The following is a 22,249-nucleotide window of genomic DNA, read 5'->3' on the forward strand; positions in this document are numbered from 1 at the left end:
AGACGCAATAAAAAACACACGGAAGAAGCGTTGCAAGCAGTGCAGGTTTATCAACGGCTTGGGGCAGCGATATACTAAACAAATTTAATATTAAAAGCAACTGTGTGATAATTCCTCCAAGCAAGATTTTAGAATTGAATGTCTAAAGTCTTGTTGTGGTTGCTGAAGGGATTGGATACAAGGACCTGGACTCCAACATGAAGAAGCTAGGGAGAATTCATCCAAACAGGCAAGTGTTGGCCTTTATTTTGATGGTGATCTTGTCTCAGGTTCACCTTGAGCCTATTCGTTATTCTGTGTTGGAGGAAACAGAGAGCGGCTCCTTTGTAGCTCATCTGACCAAGGATCTGGGCCTGGGAATTGCGGAACTGGCCGCCCGGTCAGCCGGGGTGGTGTCTGACGATGACAAGCAGCGTTTGCAGCTGGATCGTCAGACTGGAGATTTGTTTCTGAGGGAGAAACTAGACCGGGAAGAGCTCTGTGGTCCTATTGAACCGTGTATACTGCATTTCCAAGTGTTCCTGGAAATGCCCGTGCAATTTTTTCAAGGAGAATTATTGATCCAGGACATAAATGATCACTCTCCAGTATTCCCTGAAAGGGAAGTGCTCTTGAAAATACCAGAAAATAGTCAGCCGGGGACTCTATTTCCGTTGCTAATAGCTGAGGATTTGGATGTGGGCAGCAATGGTCTCCAAAAATACACAATCAGCCCCAATTCTCATTTTCACATTCTCACTCGAAATCATAGTGAGGGCAAGAAATACCCAGATTTGGTGCAGGACAAACCGCTGGATCGAGAGGAGCAATCTGAGTTCAGCTTAACCCTCGTGGCGCTGGATGGTGGGTCTCCACCTAGGTCTGGCACTGTCATGGTTCGAATCCTGATCATGGACATCAATGACAATGCTCCTGAGTTTGTGCACACTCCATATGGGGTGCAGGTCCTGGAAAACAGCCCCCTAGACTCTCCAATTGTTAGGGTCTTAGCTAGAGATGTAGATGCTGGAAACTTCGGGAGTGTTTCTTATGGCTTATTCCAAGCATCAGATGAAATTAAACAAACTTTCTCAATAAATGAAGTCACGGGAGAAATACTACTGAAAAAAAAATTGGATTTCGAAAAAATTAAATCTTACCATGTAGAAATTGAGGCCACAGATGGAGGAGGCCTTTCTGGGAAAGGCACTGTAGTCATAGAAGTGGTGGATGTGAATGACAATCCCCCAGAACTTATCATATCTTCACTCACCAGCTCCATCCCAGAAAATGCTCCTGAGACGGTAGTCTCTATCTTCCGAATTCGAGATAGAGATTCCGGAGAAAATGGAAAGACTATTTGCTCTATTCCAGATAATCTGCCGTTTGTTCTAAAACCAACTTTGAAAAATTTTTACACCCTGGTAACAGAGAGACCACTGGACAGAGAGACCAGAGCTGAGTACAACATCACCATCACCGTCACTGATTTGGGGACACCCAGGCTGAAAACCCAGCAGAGCATAACCGTGCAGGTCTCCGACGTCAATGACAACGCCCCCACCTTCACCCAAACCTCCTACACCCTGTTCGTCCGCGAGAACAACAGCCCCGCCCTGCACATCGGCAGCGTCAGCGCCACAGACAGAGACTCAGGTACCAACGCCCAAGTCACATACTTGCTGCTGCCGCCCCAGGACCCGCACCTGCCCCTCGCCTCCCTGGTCTCCATCAACGCGGACAACGGCCACCTGTTTGCCCTCAGGTCCCTGGACTACGAGGCCCTGCAGGGGTTCGAGTTCCGCGTGGGCGCTGCAGACCGCGGCTCCCCGGCGCTGAGCAGCGAGGCGCTGGTGCGCGTGCTGGTGCTGGACGCCAACGACAACTCGCCCTTCGTGTTGCACCCGCTGCAGAACGGCTCCGCGCCCTGCACCGAGCTGGTGCCCCGGGCGGCCGAGCCCGGCTACCTGGTGACCAAGGTGGTGGCGGTGGATGGCGACTCGGGCCAGAACGCCTGGCTGTCGTACCAGCTGCTCAAGGCCACGGAGCCCGGGCTGTTCGGCGTGTGGGCGCACAATGGCGAGGTGCGCACCGCAAGGCTGCTGAGCGAGCGCGACGCGGCCAAGCACAGGCTGGTGGTGCTGGTCAAGGACAATGGCGAGCCTCCGCGCTCGGCCACCGCCACGCTGCACGTGCTCCTGGTGGATGGCTTCTCCCAGCCCTACCTGCCGCTCCCGGAGGCGGCCCTGGCCCAGGCCCAGAACGACTCGCTCACCATCTACCTGGTGGTGGCGTTGGCCTCGGTGTCGTCGCTCTTCCTCTTGTCGGTGCTCCTGTTCGTGGCGGTGCGGCTGTGCAGGAGGAGCAGGGCGGCCTCTGTGGGTCGCTGCTCGGTGCCCGAGGGTCCCTTTCCAGGGCATCAGGTGGGCGTGAGCGGCACGGAGACCCTGTCCCAGAGCTACCAGTACGAGGTGTGTCTGACAGGAGACTCTGGGACTGGTGAGTTCAAGTTCCTGAAGCCAATATTTCCTAATCTCTTGGTCCAGGACACCAGGAGGGAAGTTAAGGAAAACCCCAACTTCAGGAATAGCTTTGTATTCAGTTAAGTGTTATATTTAGTTTAGTGAACCGTTTATTAGTTTTGTCAAACTTCCCATTGCAATGCCTTTATTTTAAAAAATTGTCTAGTTATCTAAATACTCATACCACAATTTCAAACCTACGCATGTCCCTGATAGAGCTAAATTTGTCCCTTTTTTATTGCTATTAATTGCACTTAACATTTTTAGTTATACTGGATATTGAGCATGAGTTTTCTCTATATTTGATCTATTGGTGATTAATCTTTCTGTGACCATATAATTAATCTTTCTGTGACCATAATCTTTCTGTGACCAATTAGGATAAAAATAAATTATATTTTAATGAAATCCTTAAATTAACATCTTTTTAATGGAACATTTAAGTGAATATATGAACTCTTGAATTTCTCAATATTCGTTGTGCCTGTCTTTACCATGTAACTTAATGTTTGCAAGGCCAGAGTGTTTGAAATTTTTGTATTTAACTTTATAATTGCCTTGTCCTTCCTGGTTGACTATACTAGGCTAAGCCCTCCTAATAGCCATGAGTATAAAATTTAGTATACTTGTTTTTCACAAATTGTATATAAACATGCATTTCATTACATTAGTAACACACTAAAATTGTGGTCCTTTTCTTCTCATGACCACCATACATCCAGTGATTATTTTGTTTATTTGGTTGCTACTTACCTAGCACATTGTAATGATCCATAAATGCTAATATTAAATTTTGTCAAAATAACTTATTTACAAATAATTATTAAAGAGAAAAATCTCATGTAATTTGCCATAACCTTTCAATAAATAAAACTGTTAAATCACGGCCTAGTATCATCTTAAAAAAAAAATAACTCAGAATCTGAAATAAGCCCCAAATTTCTCCCCAAAATCAAGACTTTTGACAGCATCATAGGTCTTCTGTGCTCCCTTTTACTCCCTATAAATAGAAATCCAAGTATACTTTAATATGTATATATTTTTTGGTTTTCCTACAGCTTCTCCCCATCTTTCAAAAGAATCAGGAAATTTCTTCTGCACCTTGGCTATTCTGTTTAAATCCGGTAATCAGTTGATCTCAGGTTTTTCACTGTACATTACTTTGCAGATATGGACAGTCTTTACAAAAATAATTTTTAAACGCTTAATTATTTTTGTTTGTTCTTTAATGTAAACTTCAGTTATTTTGAATTAATTTAACTTCTCCATTATGCCAAAGTTGCGTTGCATGAAATAAGTATTATTTTGTCCTTGTATAGACTGGAACAGTAATAAATTTATCTGAATTTAAATTGTTTTATGCTGTGATCAGTAAGTCCAGTAAACCAGGTAAAGTTGTATGGATATGACTATAGGACACCTTTATTTTACTTTTGGCAGAATATGAGCAATTGAAGAACTTGCTTTATAATCTAGCATTTATTTTTAAATCTCAAGTATCCTACTGGAGTTAAATTACTTGCACTTTTCTGTGAATTACTCTTTTTTTCTAAACATGTAATGAAATAAAAAGGAAAATTGACCAAGTTATTCTTGAAACATATTTTTTTTAGCATTTATTCAATTTAAAAATCAAAGTGAAGAAGAGATAAAAGTGAGAATACAATATAACATACAAATATATAAGACATAAATATGGTAGCCAACTTTAATGTCTCCTTCCATTTATTATTAGCTATTTAAATGAAATAGCTTTGAGGCCAGGCGTGGTGGCTAATGCCTATAATCCCAGCAGTTTGGGAGGCAGGGGGATCGCCTGAGGCCAGGAGTTCAAGACCAGCCTGGGCAAAATGGCGAAACCCCGTCTCTAAAAAAACCACAAAAATTAGCTGGGTGTGGTGGTGCACACCTGTAATCCCAGCTAGAGGAGTGGTTGAAGCAGGAGAATTCCTTGAACCCAGGAGGTGGAGGTTGTGGTGAGCTGCACCTCCAGCCACAGAGATCATACCACTGCACTCCAGCCTGGGCGACAGAGTGAGACTCTGTCTCAAAAAAAAAAAAAAAAAAAAAAAAAAGGAATGACATAGCTTTTATTTATGACAAGTAAGAAATCTGGTTGAAGTTTTCACCAACTATATACTGACATGATGAAAGTCCAAAATCTTTTTTTGTTGTTGTTTATGCAGGGTAAGTCCAATTTATATAATCACCCAAATGAGACTGTTCAAATAAACACCCCAAACCCACATCATCCTTGGATGTATTCATAAAGCATGAATTATTTCTTACCACCTAGGGGCTACTACCAGACTTTGGTGTAGTATAGATCAACATTTAACAATTCAATTATTAGAATTTAGTTGTAAACATGATCCAAATAACTTTCACAACATGCATACCTTATGAAAATAGGCCAGTTCTCTTGTCACAGAATAAAATTAGAGAATGGAGGCCAAGAATCTTGATAATAACACCCATTCCAACAGGTATTTTCTCAAATTAATCTAGTATATATGCATCTTTTACAGTTCCTCTGCTATTGTTATTTTTAGGCACAGCATATAGTGAATTTAACACACGCTGTTTTGGAGACAGAAATTCTGAAGGCAATGTAGCCCATCTCAATTTAGAATCCCCTCTCCTTGGCTGGGTATGGTGGTTCATGCCTGTAATCCCAGCAGTTTGGGAGACCAAGTGGGGAGGATCGCTTGAGGCCAGGAGTTTGAGACCAGCGATCTCTGCTCACTGCAAGCTCCACCTCCCGGATTCACGCCACTCCCCTGCCTCAGCGTCCCAAGTAGCTGGGACTACAGGCACCTGCCACCATGCCCGGCTAATTTTTTGTATTTTTTTTTTTTAGCTAGAGATGGGGTTTCACCGTGTCGGCCAGGATGGTCTCGATCTCCTGACCTCGTGATCCGCCCGCCTCGGCCTCCCAAAGTGCTAGGATTACAGGCGTGAGCCACCGCGCCCGGCCGAGAACCCTGTTTCAACAACCACAACAAAAAGTTAGCTGGTCATGGACACATCTGTAGTCCCAGCTACTTGGGAGGTTGAGGCAGGAAGATCACCTGAGCCTAAGAGTTTGAGGCTGTAGTGAGCTATGATCATGCCACTGCACTCCAGCCTGGGAGACCCAGCAAGACCCTGTCTCAAAACAAAACAAAACAAAACAAAAACAAAATCATCCCCTCTTCTTTTACTATCAAAAGTTACAAAATATATTTTAAATAGTCTAAGGTTAAAACTTATGCATATATTTGGTGAAATTCTGCTTCCAGAGTAGATGGATTATCTAGCAGCAGAAAGCAACTCTAAAAATTCGTTAAAATGTAAAATTATCTGTTTGAAGTAACTGAAAACAGATAATATAATAAGATCTGAATGGGCCAAGATTCCTGAGAAGGAAAATTCTTGGAGGTGAAAACTGATTCCTGATAGGAGTTTTACCCTGAGGAAATATGCTAAGTCTGAGAACAAACAAAAAGCTTTTGTCAGAGACAGAGTAACTTGGGGTCCACTGGAAGATTCAAGTTCATGGCTAAATTTTCCCCTCAGGACACTTGTCAAACTCAGGGAAGCCGAGGGAAAAAAACTAAAAACCTAATTGGAAAATTTCTGAAAAGCAAAGTGAACTTTTAATAGTCTTGTTACAGAAACATTAGAGTTTAGGACCTGCCATGGGAAGGGGCTGTGGAGAATATACCAAGTTCTCAGCTGAAAATTCTGGAGAGCCGGAACCTTGACAAAACCCAGTGCCTGTTTCAGTTGAGATGATTTGTTTAGACAGAACTCTATCAAGTTAACAGAGGAAAAGGTGAACTCTTGTTGGAGGAAGATAGTATCTTTATTTTTTTTTTTTTAATTTTTTTGAGACGGAGTCTCGCTCTGTCGCCCAGGCTGGAGTGCAGTGGCTGGATCTCAGCTCACTGCAAGCTCCGCCTCCCGGGTTCACGCCATTCTCCTGCCTCAGCCTCCGGAGTAGCTGGGACTACAGGCGCCCGCCACCTCGCCCGGCTAGTTTTTTGTATTTTTTTAGTAGAGACGGGGTTTCACCGTGTTAGCCAGGATGGTCTCGATCTCTTGACCTCGTGATCCGCCCGTCTTGGTCTCCCAAAGTGCTGGGATTACAGGCTTGAGCCACCGCGCCCGGCCGGAAGATAGTATCTTAACCTTGGATAGCTTTTTATGTAAATATTCAGCATTCAATAAAAAATTCCTAGATACACACACCAAAAACTGGATAACGTGAATAAAACCAAAAGAATAAAAAACAGACAATAAAAATTACCCATAGATGATTCAGATATTAAAATTAACTGAATGATGTTAAAATAAGTAAGACTAATATGTTAAAAATAAAGAACAATAGAGAAAATAAAGAGATAATTTCACTGGAGAATTGAACTTTAAAAGTGGAAGTTAGTTCTAGAACTGAAAAATTATATTATCTGAAATTAAAACTATTTAAATGGTTTAATGTCATAGTCATAAAAGAATACAGGATTAGTGGATGCAAGTCAATTCAATATTAACATCCAAATGTAAGCACAAAGAATAAAATAATAAAAAATACAGAAAAGAACATTAGTGATATATGGAATGTAATTTTTAAAAATGCTAACATACTAAAAGAGACAACAAGAATGAGGAATAAGCAATATTTGAAGAGATAATGATAAAGAATTTTCCAAAGTTGGTGAAAATCCTTAATCTTTCAAGATATTCAAGAAATAAATAATAACAGGCTAAATAAAAACAAAGCCCACTTAGGCATATCATAGGAGAGCTTCTCAAGACCAAAGTCAAAGAGATAATTTTAAAACCAATCATATAAGAAACAATATATTCCTGTTAAAGGAGCATCAGTAAAATGGAGAGTTGACTTTTCAACATAAATCAGGAAATCAAAAGACAAAGGAATGACATCTTTAAAGTCCTGAAAGAAAATTACTACCAGGCTAGAATTCTATTGCCAGCAAACATATCCTTCAAAAATGAATGCAGTTTTCAGACAAAAATTAAGAATTAACGACAGTCATACCTGCATGAAAAGAAATACTTTTTTTTGGTTTTTTGTTTGTTTGTTTGTTTGTTTTGAGACAGAGTCTCACTCTGTTGCCCAGACTGGAGTGCAGTGGCACAATCTCGGCTCACTGCAATCTCCACCTCCTGGGTTCAAGCTATTCTCCCCATCTCAGCCTCCTGAGTAGCTGGGATTACAGACATGTGCCGCCACACCTGGTCAATTTTTCTATTTTTAGTAGAGACAGGGTTTCACCATGTTAGCCCGGCTGGTCTTAAACTCCTGACCTCAAGGGATCTGCCCACCTTGGCCTCTGAAGGTGTTGGGATTACAGGTGTGAGCTACTGCATCTGGCCAAGAAATACTTTTAATGAAATGCATTAGACAGAAGGAAAACAATCCAAAAGAAATCACAGAATTGCAGGAATAAATGAAGAGCAATAAGAAAGGTCAACGTAAATGAATGTTGATTGAATATTGATTATACAAGGTAATAATATTAATACTAATTTCTTAAAGGATTTAAATTATATATAAAATTTAAATTTATAGCAATAATGTAAAAGGCAAAGGTATAAATAGAGTTAAAAAGTGTTAAGGCTGTACGCATTATCATGCAAGTAGTAAAATTAATAATGTGTATTAGATTCTTGTATATTGAAGTTGCGTGCTGTAATTTCTTGGCTAACCCTCAAAGTAATAAAACAGTAATTGAAGAGAGAAAAATTAAAAATATTTGAATAATCCAAAAGAAAAATTAAACTTTAGTGACAAATAGAAAAATAATTAGATGGAAGTATGAATGGAAAGAGATCAGATATTATATTAATTTTATTTGGATTAAATAATCCAATTAAACAACAAAAATTGTCAGACTAAAGAAAAACTCAACTCTGTGCTATCAAATAAGTGTGTGTGTGTGAAAACAGAAAGAAGGAAGATTTAAAGAATTGGATAAGGTATATAGTTATATAAACACTAACCAAAATAAATCTAGGTAGGTATACTTATGTAAGAGAAAAGAGACTTTAAGGAAAGATACATTACTAGAGATAAAGAGAAGTTTTAGAGGTAAATATACCAGAAATATGTTAGTTTTAAGCCTGAATACATCCCAATTAGATAACTACAAAATATATAAAGTTGACAGAATACAAAGTAGACAAACCCAGTTACACTGGGAGATTTAATACAACTCTCTCAATTCCTATTAGAATAAGAAGAAAAAACACACACATACAAAAAATATTGAAGATCCGAACCACACGAACATCATATTCAAATAAATTGACATACATAGCACACTGGAGCATACACATTCTTCTTACATGCTTGTGGGATATATAAAAATTGTTCATGTTCTTTGTCATGAATGAAGCCTCAAATATTTAAAAAAGAATTGAGGCCGGGCACAGTGGCTCACACCTGTAATCCCAGCAGTTCAGGAGGCAGAGACGGGCGGATCACGACGTCAGGAATTTGAAACCAGCCTGGTCAACATGGTGAAACCCCGTCTCTACTAAAAATACAAAAAATTAGCCCGGCGTGATGGTGGGCGCCTGTAGTCCCAGCTACTCGGGAGGCTGAGGCAGGAGAATGGCGTGAACCCGGGAGGCAGAGCTTGCAGTGAGCGGAGATCGCGCCACTGCCCTCCAGCCTGGGCGACAGAGCGAGACTCCGTCTCAAAAACAAAACAAAACAAAACAAACAAACAAAAAAACTACCAACCTACAGACATTTAAAATATAAAAAGGAAATATTATGAACAATTTTATGCCAACAAACTTGACAATTTATGTAAAACAGAAACCATCCTTTAAAAACAGGACAAAATTAAGATCTGATTAGTCATATCTATTATATTAATGAAAGTTGTTCATTAAAAACCTTCCCACTCTAATTCACAGAAGTGAATTCTCCCAAATACTTATGTCAAAATTATCACTAATTTGTACAAACTCCATCAGAGAGTAGAAAAATAGACAACATTTTCCAAATCATTTGGGTGCCAGCATAAATCTGAACAGGTTATAACATTCAAACCTGAATAGGATATTATAAGAAACAAAAATTACCAACTGTTCTTTTTTATAAACATATATGGAAAATTCATTTTTAAAAATATTAGCAAATAAAAATTTAAAATGTATAAAAGAGAAATAATAATTGGAAAATGGAGTTTATTTTAGGAATACAGAGACAGTTTAATATTTGAAAATTGATCATTGTAATTTACCATATTAAAAGATTTAAAAAAAACATGATTATTTCAACAGATACAGGAAAAAATCATGTAACAAAATTCAACACACAGTAGTGGTAAAATTATTAGCAAACTAAAATCAAAGGGAACTTTCAGAGTGACTTTAAAAACCTACAGGAAACATCATTAATGACAAATTTTCAAAAACTTTCCCCTGGAGATCAAGAATGAAACAAGGATACCTGTCTTTTCTTCTCCAATTTAGTATTCTATCACAGGTCCTAAACAGCGGAATAAAGCAAAGAAGGAATAAAAGGCACTCTGATTCGAGGGGAAAAAATAAAAATGTCTTTTTAAGTAGACATGATTGTATACATTGAAAGCCATGAAGAATCTACAGGCTACTAGAATTAACAAATGAAGTTAACAATGCCACTGGATACAAGGTCAACATACAAACATGAGTTCTATTTCTATATAGCAACAAAAAAGTGAAAAATTTAAATATTATGCACAATAATTTCAAAAATAGCAGCTATTTATAAACAAATCTCGTTGAATATTTATAAGACTTCTACATTGAAAACTAAAATATTGAGAAAGCTTAAAGAAGATCTAAATAATTACGGGAGTATACAATGTTCACTAGTTGGAAGACTCAGTGTTGGGAATATGTCAGCTCTCCCTTAGTCATTCTATAGATTCAGTAAAATCTTAAACAAAATTTCAGCAGCTTTCTTTGTGAAAATTAATGAGCTGAATGTTAAGTTTATTTGAAAATACAAAAACAGTAATAACCAAAGGAACCTTGACGAAAAGGAACCAAACTAGAGATACTACACCAAAGTCATGATCCATAGAAGAAAGAGTTAATAAGCTGGACTTCATTAAAATTAAAACTTTCTGCTCTGCAAAAGATACTATGAAGAGAATGAAAAGACAAGACATAAACTAGGAGAAAATATTTGCAAAAGACATATCTGATAAAGGACTGTTATTCAAAATACGCAAAGAATGACTGAAACTCAGCAACAAGAACCCAATTTAAAAATGAGCCAAAGACCTTAACAGACACCTCACCAAAGAAGATATACAGGTGGCAAATAAACAAATGAAAAGATTCTCCATTTCATATATTAACAGGGAAATCTAAATTAAAATAACAGTGAAATACGACTACACACCTATTAGAAAGACCAAACTCCAGGATACTAACAGTGCCAAATGCTGGTAATGAGAGCAACAGGAGCTCTCTTTCATTGCTGGTGGGAATGCAAAATGGTACAGACACTTTGGAAGACAGTTTGGTAGCTTGATACAAAACAAAATATACTCTTACCATGTTATCCAGCACTCATGTTCCTTAGTATTTTCCCAAAGGAGTTGAAAATTTATGTTCACACAAAAACCTGCACATGGATATTTATAGCAGTTTCATTCATAATTGCCAAAACTCGGAGGCAACCAAGATGTCGGTTAGTAGGTGAATGGATAAACAAACTGCAGTTCATTCAACCTGTAGAATACTATTCAGCATCAAAAAGAAATGAGCTACCAACCCATGAAAAGACATTGAGGAAATCTAAATGGATATTACTAAGTGAAAGAAGCCAGTCTGAAAAGACTACATACTGTATGATTTCAACTACATGGTGCTCTAGGAAAAGCAGCACTGTGGAGACAGTAAGAAAATCCATTTACATTGGGTTCTAGGGGAGGGAGGGAGGTATAAATAAGTGTAGCACAGGGGATTTTTAGGGCAGTGAAACTACTTTGTATGACACTATAAAGGTGAATACACATCATTTTTAATTTGTCCAAAGCCATAGAATATACAGCACCAAGAGTGAGCCCTAATGTAAACTATGGACTCCAGGTTATAATGACATGCCAATGTAGATTCATCAGCTGCAGCAAATGAACCACTCTGGTGGAGGATGTTGATAATGGGTGAGGCTGTGCTTGTGTGGGGACAGGGGTATGTATGAAATCTCTGTACTTTACTCTCATTTTTGCTGTGAACCTGAAACCATTCTAAAAATTAAAGTCTACTTTTAAAAAACTGGATAACTTACTTCTTAGATAACAAAACTCATGATAAAGCCATAATAATTAACACAATGAGTTATTATAGGATAAACAAGATTGAATAAAACATCTTCAGAGCTATGGTTACCTAATTTATAACAAAGACGACATTTCAAAAACAATGGAAAATGGATTGTTTTTTAAATAGATGGTGCAAAGTTTTAAGGCATTCAGATACTTATATTTTAAAACTTTTGACTCCAACCTCATTCACTTGAAAAGTTAATTTCAGGTTGATTATAGCTCTAAATGTGAAAAGTGGAATAATTAATCTTTCAAAATACATCATATAAGAATATTTTCATGACCTTGGAGTATGTGAACATTTAAATAGAACACAAAAAATGCTAATTGTAAATGAAAATTATTGACAAATCTGACTAAAGTGAAGAAATTGTATTCATCAAAGACACATAATAGACTTGAAATATAAACCATAGAGTGGGAAAAGATATTTGCAATACATATATCTGAAAAAGGACTTATACCCAGAATATATGAGAAACTTCTGCAGATCAATAAGCAAACAGGCAAATGCCTCCCCCCAAAAAAGTAAAAAGGTTTGTGTAAGCCCTTCACAGGATTGTATCCTAATGGCCGATAAACAGGAAAATGTGCTCAAATTGTTTAATCACTGGGGAAAATGCTAACTAAAATTACAATATGAGATCACCAAACACTAACTAGAGTGGTTTAAAATGGAAAAGATAGCATCAAATGTTGACAAGAATGTGGAGCAACTGGAACTCTCATACTTTGCTGGTATTAGTACAACTACTTGAGAAAACTTTCCCATTATCTGCTAAAGCAACATATATGTGCACACCTTAATGCACAGCAATCCAACTCCTTTGAAAATATTCAACATAAACACATACATGTGGTCACCAAAAGACTAGTACAAGGATGTTTATACCAGTACTACCCAAAATAGTTTAAACCTGGAAAAAAAAACAACGTTCATAAACTGGAAAATGAATAAACAAATCATAGTATATTCATACAACAGAATAATAAAAAGCAATGAGAATAAAACAAATAAGAACAAGATGCCACAGATCAATTTGACAAACATAATATTGAGGAGAAGAAGCCAGACACATGAGAGTAACAATCTATATAACTCCATTGGTATAAAGTTAAAAAAAAAAAAAAAAACCTATGACAACAGAAGTCAGGACAGTGCTTATCTTTTGGGGAGAGGGCAGTAACCAGACAATAGCAGGTGGGGACTTGGGTTTGGGTGGTATTTTTAATCTAGGTTCTACTTATAGGAGTGCGTTCACTTTGCGAAATTCATTGAGTTGTACACCTATGATTTGTGCCATTTTCTGGGTGTTATTGGTGTTTACTTCAAAGTGAAAGTAATTTTTCTTAAACTTTAAATCTCTATAGCTATTCATGATCACTTATTTAATATAATCAAATAAGAAACACCAAATAAAGTATATTTGTGTACTCAAGGGTACTTTTATGGAGATTAATATATAATTTTAGTTTTTTCTCAAAAGTATTCTCTCACTGAAAATTAACTCCACAACGTTTATTTAGAACTTTCAGTAACTAAGAGCTGGAGATACCACCGGGAGAGCTTATGGGACAAAAGGGTATGGATACACGTCAGGGTTAGAATTTAGGATGAAATGGCAAATACTATATGCAATAGTAAATTAGGACGCCTGGTGGCGCTGCAGGCTAAGAGTGTGGATAGTGGGCTCTGCGGATAACTCAGGCGCCATTAAGCTGAGAAATCCAAAGCCTGAATGCTTCCTAAAAGAAGGACGCATTTTAGGTAAGATCTAGTGGCTAGATCTTCAGAATGTGCGTCGTTCTTGTGGAAATCAGTTAAGAAAGATCGGATTCGAGGTTATTTAAGCAAATCATCTGGGTGGATTGTATACAGAGTTAAAGAAACTGCGCCTTCTGGACCGGGTCTGAACAATGGAGACTGCGCTAGCAAAAACGCCACAGAAAAGGCAAGTTATGTTTCTTGCTATACTGTTGCTTTTGTGGGAGGCTGGCTCTGAGGCAGTTAGGTATTCCATACCAGAAGAAACAGAAAGTGGCTATTCTGTGGCCAACCTGGCAAAAGACCTTGGTCTTAGGGTGGGGGAACTGGCCACTCGGAGCGCGCGAATCCATTACAAAGGAGACAAAGAGCTCTTGCAGCTTGATATAAAGACCGGCAATTTGCTTCTATATGAAAAACTAGACAGGGAGGTGATGTGCGGGACGACAGAACCCTGTATATTGCATTTCCAACTCTTACTAGAAAACCCAGTGCAGTTTTTTCAAACTGATCTGCAGCTCACAGATATAAATGACCATTCCCCAGAGTTCCCAGAGAGGGAAATGCTCCTAAAAATCCCAGAAAGCACCCAGCCAGGGACTGTGTTTCCTTTAAAAATAGCCCAGGACTTTGACATAGGTAGCAACACTGTTCAGAACTACACAATCAGCACAAATTCCCACTTTCATGTTGCTACTCACAATCGCGGAGATGGCAGAAAATACCCAGAGCTGGTGCTGGACAAAGCTCTGGACCGGGAGGAGCGGCCTGAGCTCAGCTTAACACTCACTGCACTGGATGGTGGTGCTCCGCCCAGGTCTGGGACCACCACAGTTCGCATTGTCGTCTTGGACAATAATGACAACGCCCCTGAATTTTTGCAATCACTCTATGAGGTACAGGTGCCCGAGAACAGCCCCCTTAACTCCTTAGTTGTCGCTGTCTCCGCCCGAGATTTAGATGCAGGAGCGTACGGAAGTGTAGCCTATGCTCTATTCCAAGGCGATGAAGTTACTCAACCATTTGTAATAGACGAGAAAACAGGAGAAATTCGCCTGAAAAGGGCATTGGATTTCGAGGCAACTCCATATTATAACGTGGAAATTGTAGCCACAGATGGTGGGGGCCTTTCAGGAAAATGCACTGTGGCTATAGAAGTGGTGGATGTGAATGACAACGCCCCTGAACTCACCATGTCGACGCTCTCCAGCCCTACCCCAGAAAATGCCCCAGAAACTATAGTTGCTGTTTTCAGTGTTTCTGATCCAGACTCCGGGGACAACGGTAGGATGATTTGTTCCATTCAGAATGACCTCCCCTTTCTTTTGAAGCCCACATTAAAAAACTTTTACACCCTAGTGACACTGAGAACACTGGACAGAGAAAGCCAAGCCGAGTACAACATCACTATCACCGTCACCGACTTGGGGACACCCAGGCTGAAAATCCAGCACAACATAACCGTGCTGGTTTCCGACGTCAATGACAACGCCCCCGCCTTCACCCAAACCTCCTACACCCTGTTCGTCCGCGAGAACAACAGCCCCGCCCTGCACATCGGCAGCGTCAGCGCCACAGACAGAGACTCAGGCACCAACGCCCTGGTCACCTACTCGCTGCTGCCGCCCCAGGACCCTCACCTGCCCCTCGTCTCCCTGGTCTCCATCAACGCAGACAACGGCCACCTGTTCGCCCTCAGGTCGCTGGACTACGAGGCCCTGCAGGAGTTCGAGTTCCGCGTGGGCGCCACAGACCGCGGCTCCCCGGAGCTGAGCAGCGAGGCGCTGGTGCGCGTGCTGGTGTTGGACGCCAACGACAACTCGCCCTTCGTGCTGTACCCGCTGCAAAACGGCTCCGCGCCCTGCACCGAGCTGGTGCCCCGGGCGGCCGAGCCGGGCTACCTGGTGACCAAGGTGGTGGCGGTGGACGGCGACTCGGGCCAGAACGCCTGGCTGTCGTACCAGCTGCTCAAGGCCACGGAGCCCGGGCTGTTCGGTGTGTGGGCGCACAATGGCGAGGTGCGCACCTCCAGGCTGCTGAGCGAGCGCGACGCGGCCAAGCACAGGCTGGTGGTGCTGGTCAAGGACAATGGCGAGCCTCCGCGCTCGGCCACTGCCACGCTGCACGTGCTCCTGGTGGATGGCTTCTCCCAGCCCTACCTGCCGCTCCCGGAGGCGGCCCTGGCCCAGGCCGAGGCCGACTGGCTCACCGTCTACCTGGTGGTGGCATTGGCCTCGGTGTCGTCGCTCTTCCTTTTGTCAGTGCTCCTGTTCGTGGCGGTGCGGCTGTGCAGGAGGAGCAGGGAGGCCTTAGTGGGTCGCTGCTCGGTGCCCGAGGGCCCCTTTCCAGGACATCTGGTGGACGTAAGCGGCACCGGGACCCTGTCCCAGAGCTACCAGTACGAGGTGTGTCTGACTGGAGACCCAGGGACCGGCGAGTTCAAGTTCCTGAAGCCTATTATTCCTAACCTTTTGCCCCAGGGCACTGGTGAAGAAATAGGGAAAACTGCCGCCTTCCGGAATAACTTTGGATTAAATTAGAGATCTCGTTATGACACATTGTTTTCTGCCATTTATCCCAAACTTTTTCAGATCTAGAATTCGAGAGTGTCATGGACAAAAATTTCACCTTGAGATTTAGCTTTTATTTCCCTTTTTAATGGATTCGTCTGCTGAACTTTATTCTGTCTCAAGTATTGAAAACTCAATTTTATTTCATTGCATTTATTTACATAGGGTCATTTCAAATCCATGCATGCTGTTGATTTTCCTGAGATATTTTTCTCTTCTTGTTGGTACTTGTTGTGATAAACCATCTTAATAAAATCAAATATTAATTTTATTTTCTATATATTCTATCCATTCTATTTCATGACACTCTTAAGTATTATATATTTGATGCTAAAATGCAAAAATTAAAAATGTTTCAAATCATTGTATTTTAATTGTTTAAAACAAAGACAAATACATACATATGCTAATAAATATGTGAAAAAATATGTAAAAGGCAGCAATCTTCTATTTACTCTTTTTTGCAGCCCTGATTCCTATTAGCAAACTTTTTAAAAACAGTGTAATTGAATTATTACTTACATGAAGAAAAGTGAACAAATCCTTTATGTTCAACTCAATATATATTCACAAAGTAACATATTTAGTACCAGCAACTTGAAGAGGAAATGAAACATCACTGGCACCCCAGGTGCCACACAAATTACTCCTTACAATCACTGCTAGCCCAAGTATGGCAAATATGCTGACTTCCTATACTATAATTTATATAAACAGAGTAATAGAGTATGAACTGCTTGTGTCTGGCTTTTTTCACTCAGCATTATGTTTATGAAATTTATCCATAATACAGCTTTTAAGTTTAGTCCTTTCATTCTCATTGCTGTATAATATTCCACTATATGAATATACTACAATTTATTTTCTATCCTTTAGATCAGTATTTGGGATAGGGCAAAGTTTGGCTGTTACAAATTATACTGCTATAACCATTATTTTAACATGCCTTTTGGCAACCTGTATATGCAGTTTTGTTGGGTATATGCCTAGAAGTGGAATTGTTGCCCATCTTGTAAGTACATGTTTACTTTTAGTAGACATTTCCCAATAGTCTTCCAGTGGTTGTACTAATTTACACTGCTATCCCCAGTATCTGGATGTACAAATTTTTCCACATTTCTGCCAACAAACTAGTATTGTCTGTTTTTTCATTTTATCCCATTGGCAAGCACTTTATACATTTTTTAGAACTCTTCTTATATTTACTTTCTTATCACTCAGGAATATGTTTGTAACCATTATGAGCTGAACTGTGTTCCCAAATCCCCCTCAAATTCATACGTTGAAACCCTAACTCCCACTACCTCAGAATGTGACTATATTTAAAGATAGGCCTTTAAAAAAAGAGGTAATCACATTAAAATGGGTCATCAGGGCAGATCTTAATCCGATATAACTGCTGTACTTATAAGACGAGGAGATTAGAACATAAAGAGATGCCAGACATGTGAACACACAGAGGGATGCTTATGTGAAGACACTAGAAGAAGATAGCCATCTACAAGCCAAAGAGAGAGGCCTCCAAATGAAACCAACCCTGCCAACACTTTGATCTTGGACTTCTAGATTCCAGAACTGTGAGGAAAGAAATGTCTGTTGTTTAAGCCACCCAGTCTGTGGTATTTGTTACAGTACCCCTCGCAAACTAATATAGTAACTTTCACAAACTTTAGACAATTTCCTATTAAGATTGCTGAGTAACTAGCACACTTAAAACAACTTCAATCTTTTGTTTTTCAGATAAAGCTATATTACCATTTTTGGGTACTTCTCTGGTCAAACTGAAACCTCTCTTTATTGTTCCAGTAATAACAGTTTCATTAGATTTTTGTATGGAAAAAAAGAATATCATTCTTGGCTGGGCACGGTGGCTCACACCTGTAATCCCAGCACTTTGGGAGGCCGAGGCGGGCGGATCACAAGGTCAGGAGATCGAGACCATCCTGGGTAACACAGTGAAACCCCGTCTCTACTAAAAATACAAAAAATTAGCCGGGCACCTGTAGTCCCAGCTACTTGGGAGGCTGAGGCAGGAGAATGGTGTGAACCCGGGAGCTGGAGCTTGCAGTGAGCCGAGATCGCCCCACTGCACTCCAGCCTGGGGCACAGGGCGAGACTCCGTCTCAAAAAAAAAAAAAAAAAAAAAAAAAAAAAGGAATATCATTCTTATTCTTCCTTTTATATCTGTTTCTCTCTTACACTTTCCAACCTCTCTCAGTTAACTTCTACTTTTACATTTTACATTTTTACAACCATAGCTAAGAATTACTTGTCTTGTCTATAGATATATTTTAGAACATGAAGATAATATTTAAAATTTACTTTTCATGACTATATAAATTATGAATGCCCTGCAGTCCCAAATTACCAAGAACACACCGTATCAGAACAAAGTTGGGTTTATTGACTTGTTGCAATGAAGGAGACTGTTCACAGTAGGAAACAGGGGCCACTTTAGTAACAGAGTCTTACAAAGGAGTTATAGGATTTGGTCTTCTGTTAGGTGTTTTTAGCAGAGATTCAACAAGTACAGGTTAGCTCTGGATTGGATGCTTTCAGAAAATTGGGGTAATTCTATATTATTTTAATGAATTTCACTTAGGAAGTGGGAAAAACACTGAAATTAAATCTGTAATTGGTAAATAAGCAGCATTCGCTCATACTAGCAAGGAAAAAGAGCTCTTTTGTTTTTTCTTTTTTGTTTTAGACATTGTCTCCTCAAGCATGAAGTCTTGCTCCATCAGGGTTACAAGGTTATTTTCTGGTCTTGGTGTTGTATGAAATTGTTTGCATTCAATAGGAGAAGATTATGACCGACCTATAAGTGTCAGAACAGTTCCAGGTTGTTGGGCTGATTATCTTCTCAAAATATTGTTCATTGCTGAGCCATATTACTTACTGAAGCCTCTAAGTAGTCTGGGATTACTTAGGGATATAAGTAATCTTAGATCTGAGATTACTTCATTTCTACTATTATTTTCTTAATAGTGTATCCCTAAGTTTAATCTTGTTATTCCCATCTGAGATTTGTGCTTGTCCATTATTAAATATTCTTAATGAAAAATTTAAAAAACAAACAAAAAAAGATATTGAATATTCTTAGTTATTTTTCTGTTCCTTATATTTCCTTTATTTTACATTTTTAGCTTTTCTTCTATGTCCTGATGTCTCTCACTTTATTTTTTAGTGATAGGGACTATCTTTCCTGCTCTTTGGATCCAATGTTGTGCTTCCTGTACCATTGAAAACAGTATGTTCCTAAAATCAAGACCAAATAGATTCATCATTTTAGACTTCATTAGTTGGCTTTACCATATTTTCAAAATCTCAATCAATAATTCACTTTACCACATTTCCTAACCTGAAGCCCTCTAGCTTTCTGCTTCCATCTGGACTAAATGATCTCTAAGTCTGTACAAAACTGTCATCTTGTCTTCATACCTCTCCTGGTTGAGTCAGATCACTTGTCTCCCTTTTTATTCCCTCTCTTTGCTACAATATATCCTGAAATGTCTTCCTAAGGGAGGGTTCACAAAAAAACAACTTTCTGCATCGCTGCCAGTCTGAAAATGCATTTAGTTTTCCTTCATATTTAATTGATTATTTTGTCAGATACAGAATTATTGCTTGGAAATTTAAAATCATTAATATATTGATTATTGATTCATAATTTTTGATTAAAAATTTTATGCCAGTGTGATTCTTGATTTTTTATACCCCCATCTCTCTCTCTCTCTCTCTCTCTCCATATTTCTGTAGAGAAAAGAATTTTTTGTGTCTCCTTCCCTCAGAATTTTCTCTCTTCTTTTTAAATGTCTTGAATTTCATAATAGTATTATAATTTTTTCATTCATTTTGCTGAACACTCAATGTACTTGTGTATTCTAACAATTTATACCTTTTTATCTCTGGGATTACTTCATTTCTATTATTATTATTATTATTATTATTATTATTATTATTTTGAGACAGATCTCACTTTGTCGCCCAGGCTGGAGTGCAGTGGTGCAATCTGCAATCTTGCTCACTGCAACCTCTGCCTCCTGGGTTCAAACGATTTTCCCGACTCAGCCTCCTGAGTAGGTAGGACTATAGGTGCACACCACCACATCCAGCTAATTTTTTTTTTGATTTTTTTTTTTTTTTTAAATAGAGTTGGGGTTTCACCATATTGGCTAGGCTGGTCTTGAACTCCTGGCCTTAAGTGTTCTACCTGCATCAGCCTCCCAAAATGCTGGGATTACAGGTGTGAGCCACTGTACCTGGCCCATTTCTACTATCATTTTCTTAATAGTTGTATCCCTACGTTTAATCTTGTTATTTCCTTCTGAAACTTATGCTTGTCAGATATTGAATATTCTCAATTATTTCTCTGTTTCTTATATTCTCTTTTATTTTACATCTTTAGCTTTTCTTCTATGTTCTGAAGTCTCTCACTTTATTTTTGAGTATTTCTAATGAAATTTTAGTCTTAGTGGCATATTCAAGTTTCTACAAACTTTGTTATTAAACATTATTATATATTATGTACTATTATTACTACTACATACTTTCGGTGTACTTGGCTATTTTCTGAATACTTTATACATATCTCATTTAATCCTCAAAATAATGGTACAATTAGTGTCAACATGTTCAAGGTGAACAAACTGTAACACACAGAGGTAAAGCAATTTGCCCAAGGTCACTGTCCTAATGAGTTTGGGCTGCTGTAACAAATACTATAGATTGAGTGGCTTATAAATAACAGAAAGTAATTTTTTACAGTGTTAGAGGTTGGAAGTCTAAAATCAGGGTGCCAGCATGGTTGAGTTCTGGTGAGGGTCCTCTTCCAGGTTTCAGAGCACTGACTTCTCCTTGTATCCTCACATGGCAGAAAAAATGCAAGACAGCTCTCTAGAATCACTTTCATAAGTGCACTAATCTCATTCAGGGCTGCTTCTTCATAACCTAATTACCACTCAAAGCCCTACTTCCTACCATCATGTTGGGGGTTAGGATTTCAACAATCACCTAGCTAATAAGAGGTGGATGTAGAATTTGAATCCAGGCAACCTGACCCCAGAGAAATTGCTTCATGTTTATTAAATAATTTTTTTTTAAGTGACCAGGTCTTGCTATGTTACCCAGGCTAGTTTTGAACTTCTCAGCTCAAGTGATACTCTTGCCTTGGCTCTTGAGTAGCAGGCAGATACTACCATGCCCAGCTCAGAAATTGCTGTTTGTTTGTTTTTACTTTTTTCTATTTTAAAATCTATCAAAATTCAAAAGAGTGCGTACAACATGTATGTACAATAATAATAAACACTAATAACATGGTCACTCATCTACCCATTACCCAGCTTAAGAATTAGAATGATGCCAAGATGTTATGCCTCCATCATAACATCTTTCAACCCTATGAAAAAGAACCAGTTTTCTGAATTTTTACTTAACTGTTTGTTCTTCTTTATAGTTGCAATAGAAAAGCTTGTATTCCTAAATGATTTACCATTTAGTTTCATCTGTCTTTGCAAATTATATAAATGAATTTATATAGTATGGATCCTCTGTGAGCTTGCTCTTTTTAATCATTATGCTATTGAATTTATACATGTTAATTCAGTTCATTCACTTAACTCTTCCATAGTATTCCATTACGTAAATGGAGTACTATGAACTTTAAATTCTTTTTACTAATGATTTACTTTTTGGTTGTTATAAGAGTTTTGTTACTATAAACAATACTGCTATAAGCATTCTTGAATATATTGCCTCATTCATTTCGGCAAAGGTTCCTTTTGGGTACAGGCACATCCAGGAAGGGATTATCTGGGTCATACCAAGAATCAGGAAAATATTGAAGTGAATGAAAAAGACGACAAAGAGATGCTGACACCAAGATGACAGTTGTTAGAATTATCTGACAAATATTTATATACAGACCTCATCAAAATGTTTTAATGAGCAATTATGAACATATTTGAAACAAATGAAAAACAGTCTCAGCAAAGAAATCAAAGATATAAAGAAATCCCTGTGGAAATTTTAGAAATTAAAGATACAATAATGGGGCCGGGTGTAGTGGTTCAC

At 38.9% G+C, this 22,249-nt stretch overlaps 4 protein-coding genes across 4 annotated transcripts in view; all 4 read left to right on the forward strand.

Annotated features, from left to right (window-relative positions):
* PCDHB3 (protocadherin beta 3) overlaps positions 1-107 on the forward strand; it is a 17,882-nt gene extending 17,775 nt beyond the window's left edge. Inside the window, exon 2 of the mRNA XM_015452015.4 lies at positions 3-107. Within this exon, the coding sequence (XP_015307501.3) occupies positions 3-11 (9 nt within the window). The 3' untranslated portion in view covers positions 12-107. The remainder of the gene's footprint in view (positions 1-2) is intronic.
* Positions 1-16,612, forward strand: LOC107130077 (protocadherin beta-4). The gene is made up of 2 exons (XM_045394338.3): positions 1-13,794; positions 14,967-16,612. The coding sequence occupies exon 1, from the start codon at positions 198-200 to the stop codon at positions 2,583-2,585; it is 2,388 nt and encodes a 795-aa protein (XP_045250273.2). The 5' UTR covers positions 1-197; the 3' UTR covers positions 2,586-13,794; positions 14,967-16,612.
* On the forward strand, positions 13,540-16,612 carry LOC102143015 (protocadherin beta-5). Its single transcript, XM_015452016.4, has one exon. It carries the CDS (start codon positions 13,760-13,762, stop codon positions 16,145-16,147), a length of 2,388 nt encoding a protein of 795 aa, XP_015307502.3. The 5' UTR covers positions 13,540-13,759; the 3' UTR covers positions 16,148-16,612.
* Positions 13,540-22,249, forward strand: part of LOC102142377 (protocadherin beta-6) — an 18,068-nt gene continuing 9,358 nt past the window's right edge. Inside the window, exons 1-2 of the mRNA XM_073994452.1 lie at positions 13,540-13,794; positions 14,967-22,249. The exon at positions 14,967-22,249 is cut by the window's right edge and continues 9,358 nt beyond it. The gene's annotated coding sequence lies outside the window, so the exon portion shown is untranslated. The remainder of the gene's footprint in view (positions 13,795-14,966) is intronic.

This window comes from Macaca fascicularis, chromosome 6 (genome assembly GCF_037993035.2).
Source record: "Macaca fascicularis isolate 582-1 chromosome 6, T2T-MFA8v1.1".
NCBI classification, from domain to species: Eukaryota; Metazoa; Chordata; class Mammalia; order Primates; family Cercopithecidae; genus Macaca; species Macaca fascicularis.

Bases quoted from the DNA above. Each gene is read 5' to 3' on its own strand.
- LOC107130077 (XM_045394338.3), top strand. From the start codon at position 198: ATGAAGAAGCTAGGGAGAATTCATCCAAACAGGCAAGTGTTGGCCTTT.
- LOC102143015 (XM_015452016.4), top strand. From the start codon at position 13,760: ATGGAGACTGCGCTAGCAAAAACGCCACAGAAAAGGCAAGTTATGTTT.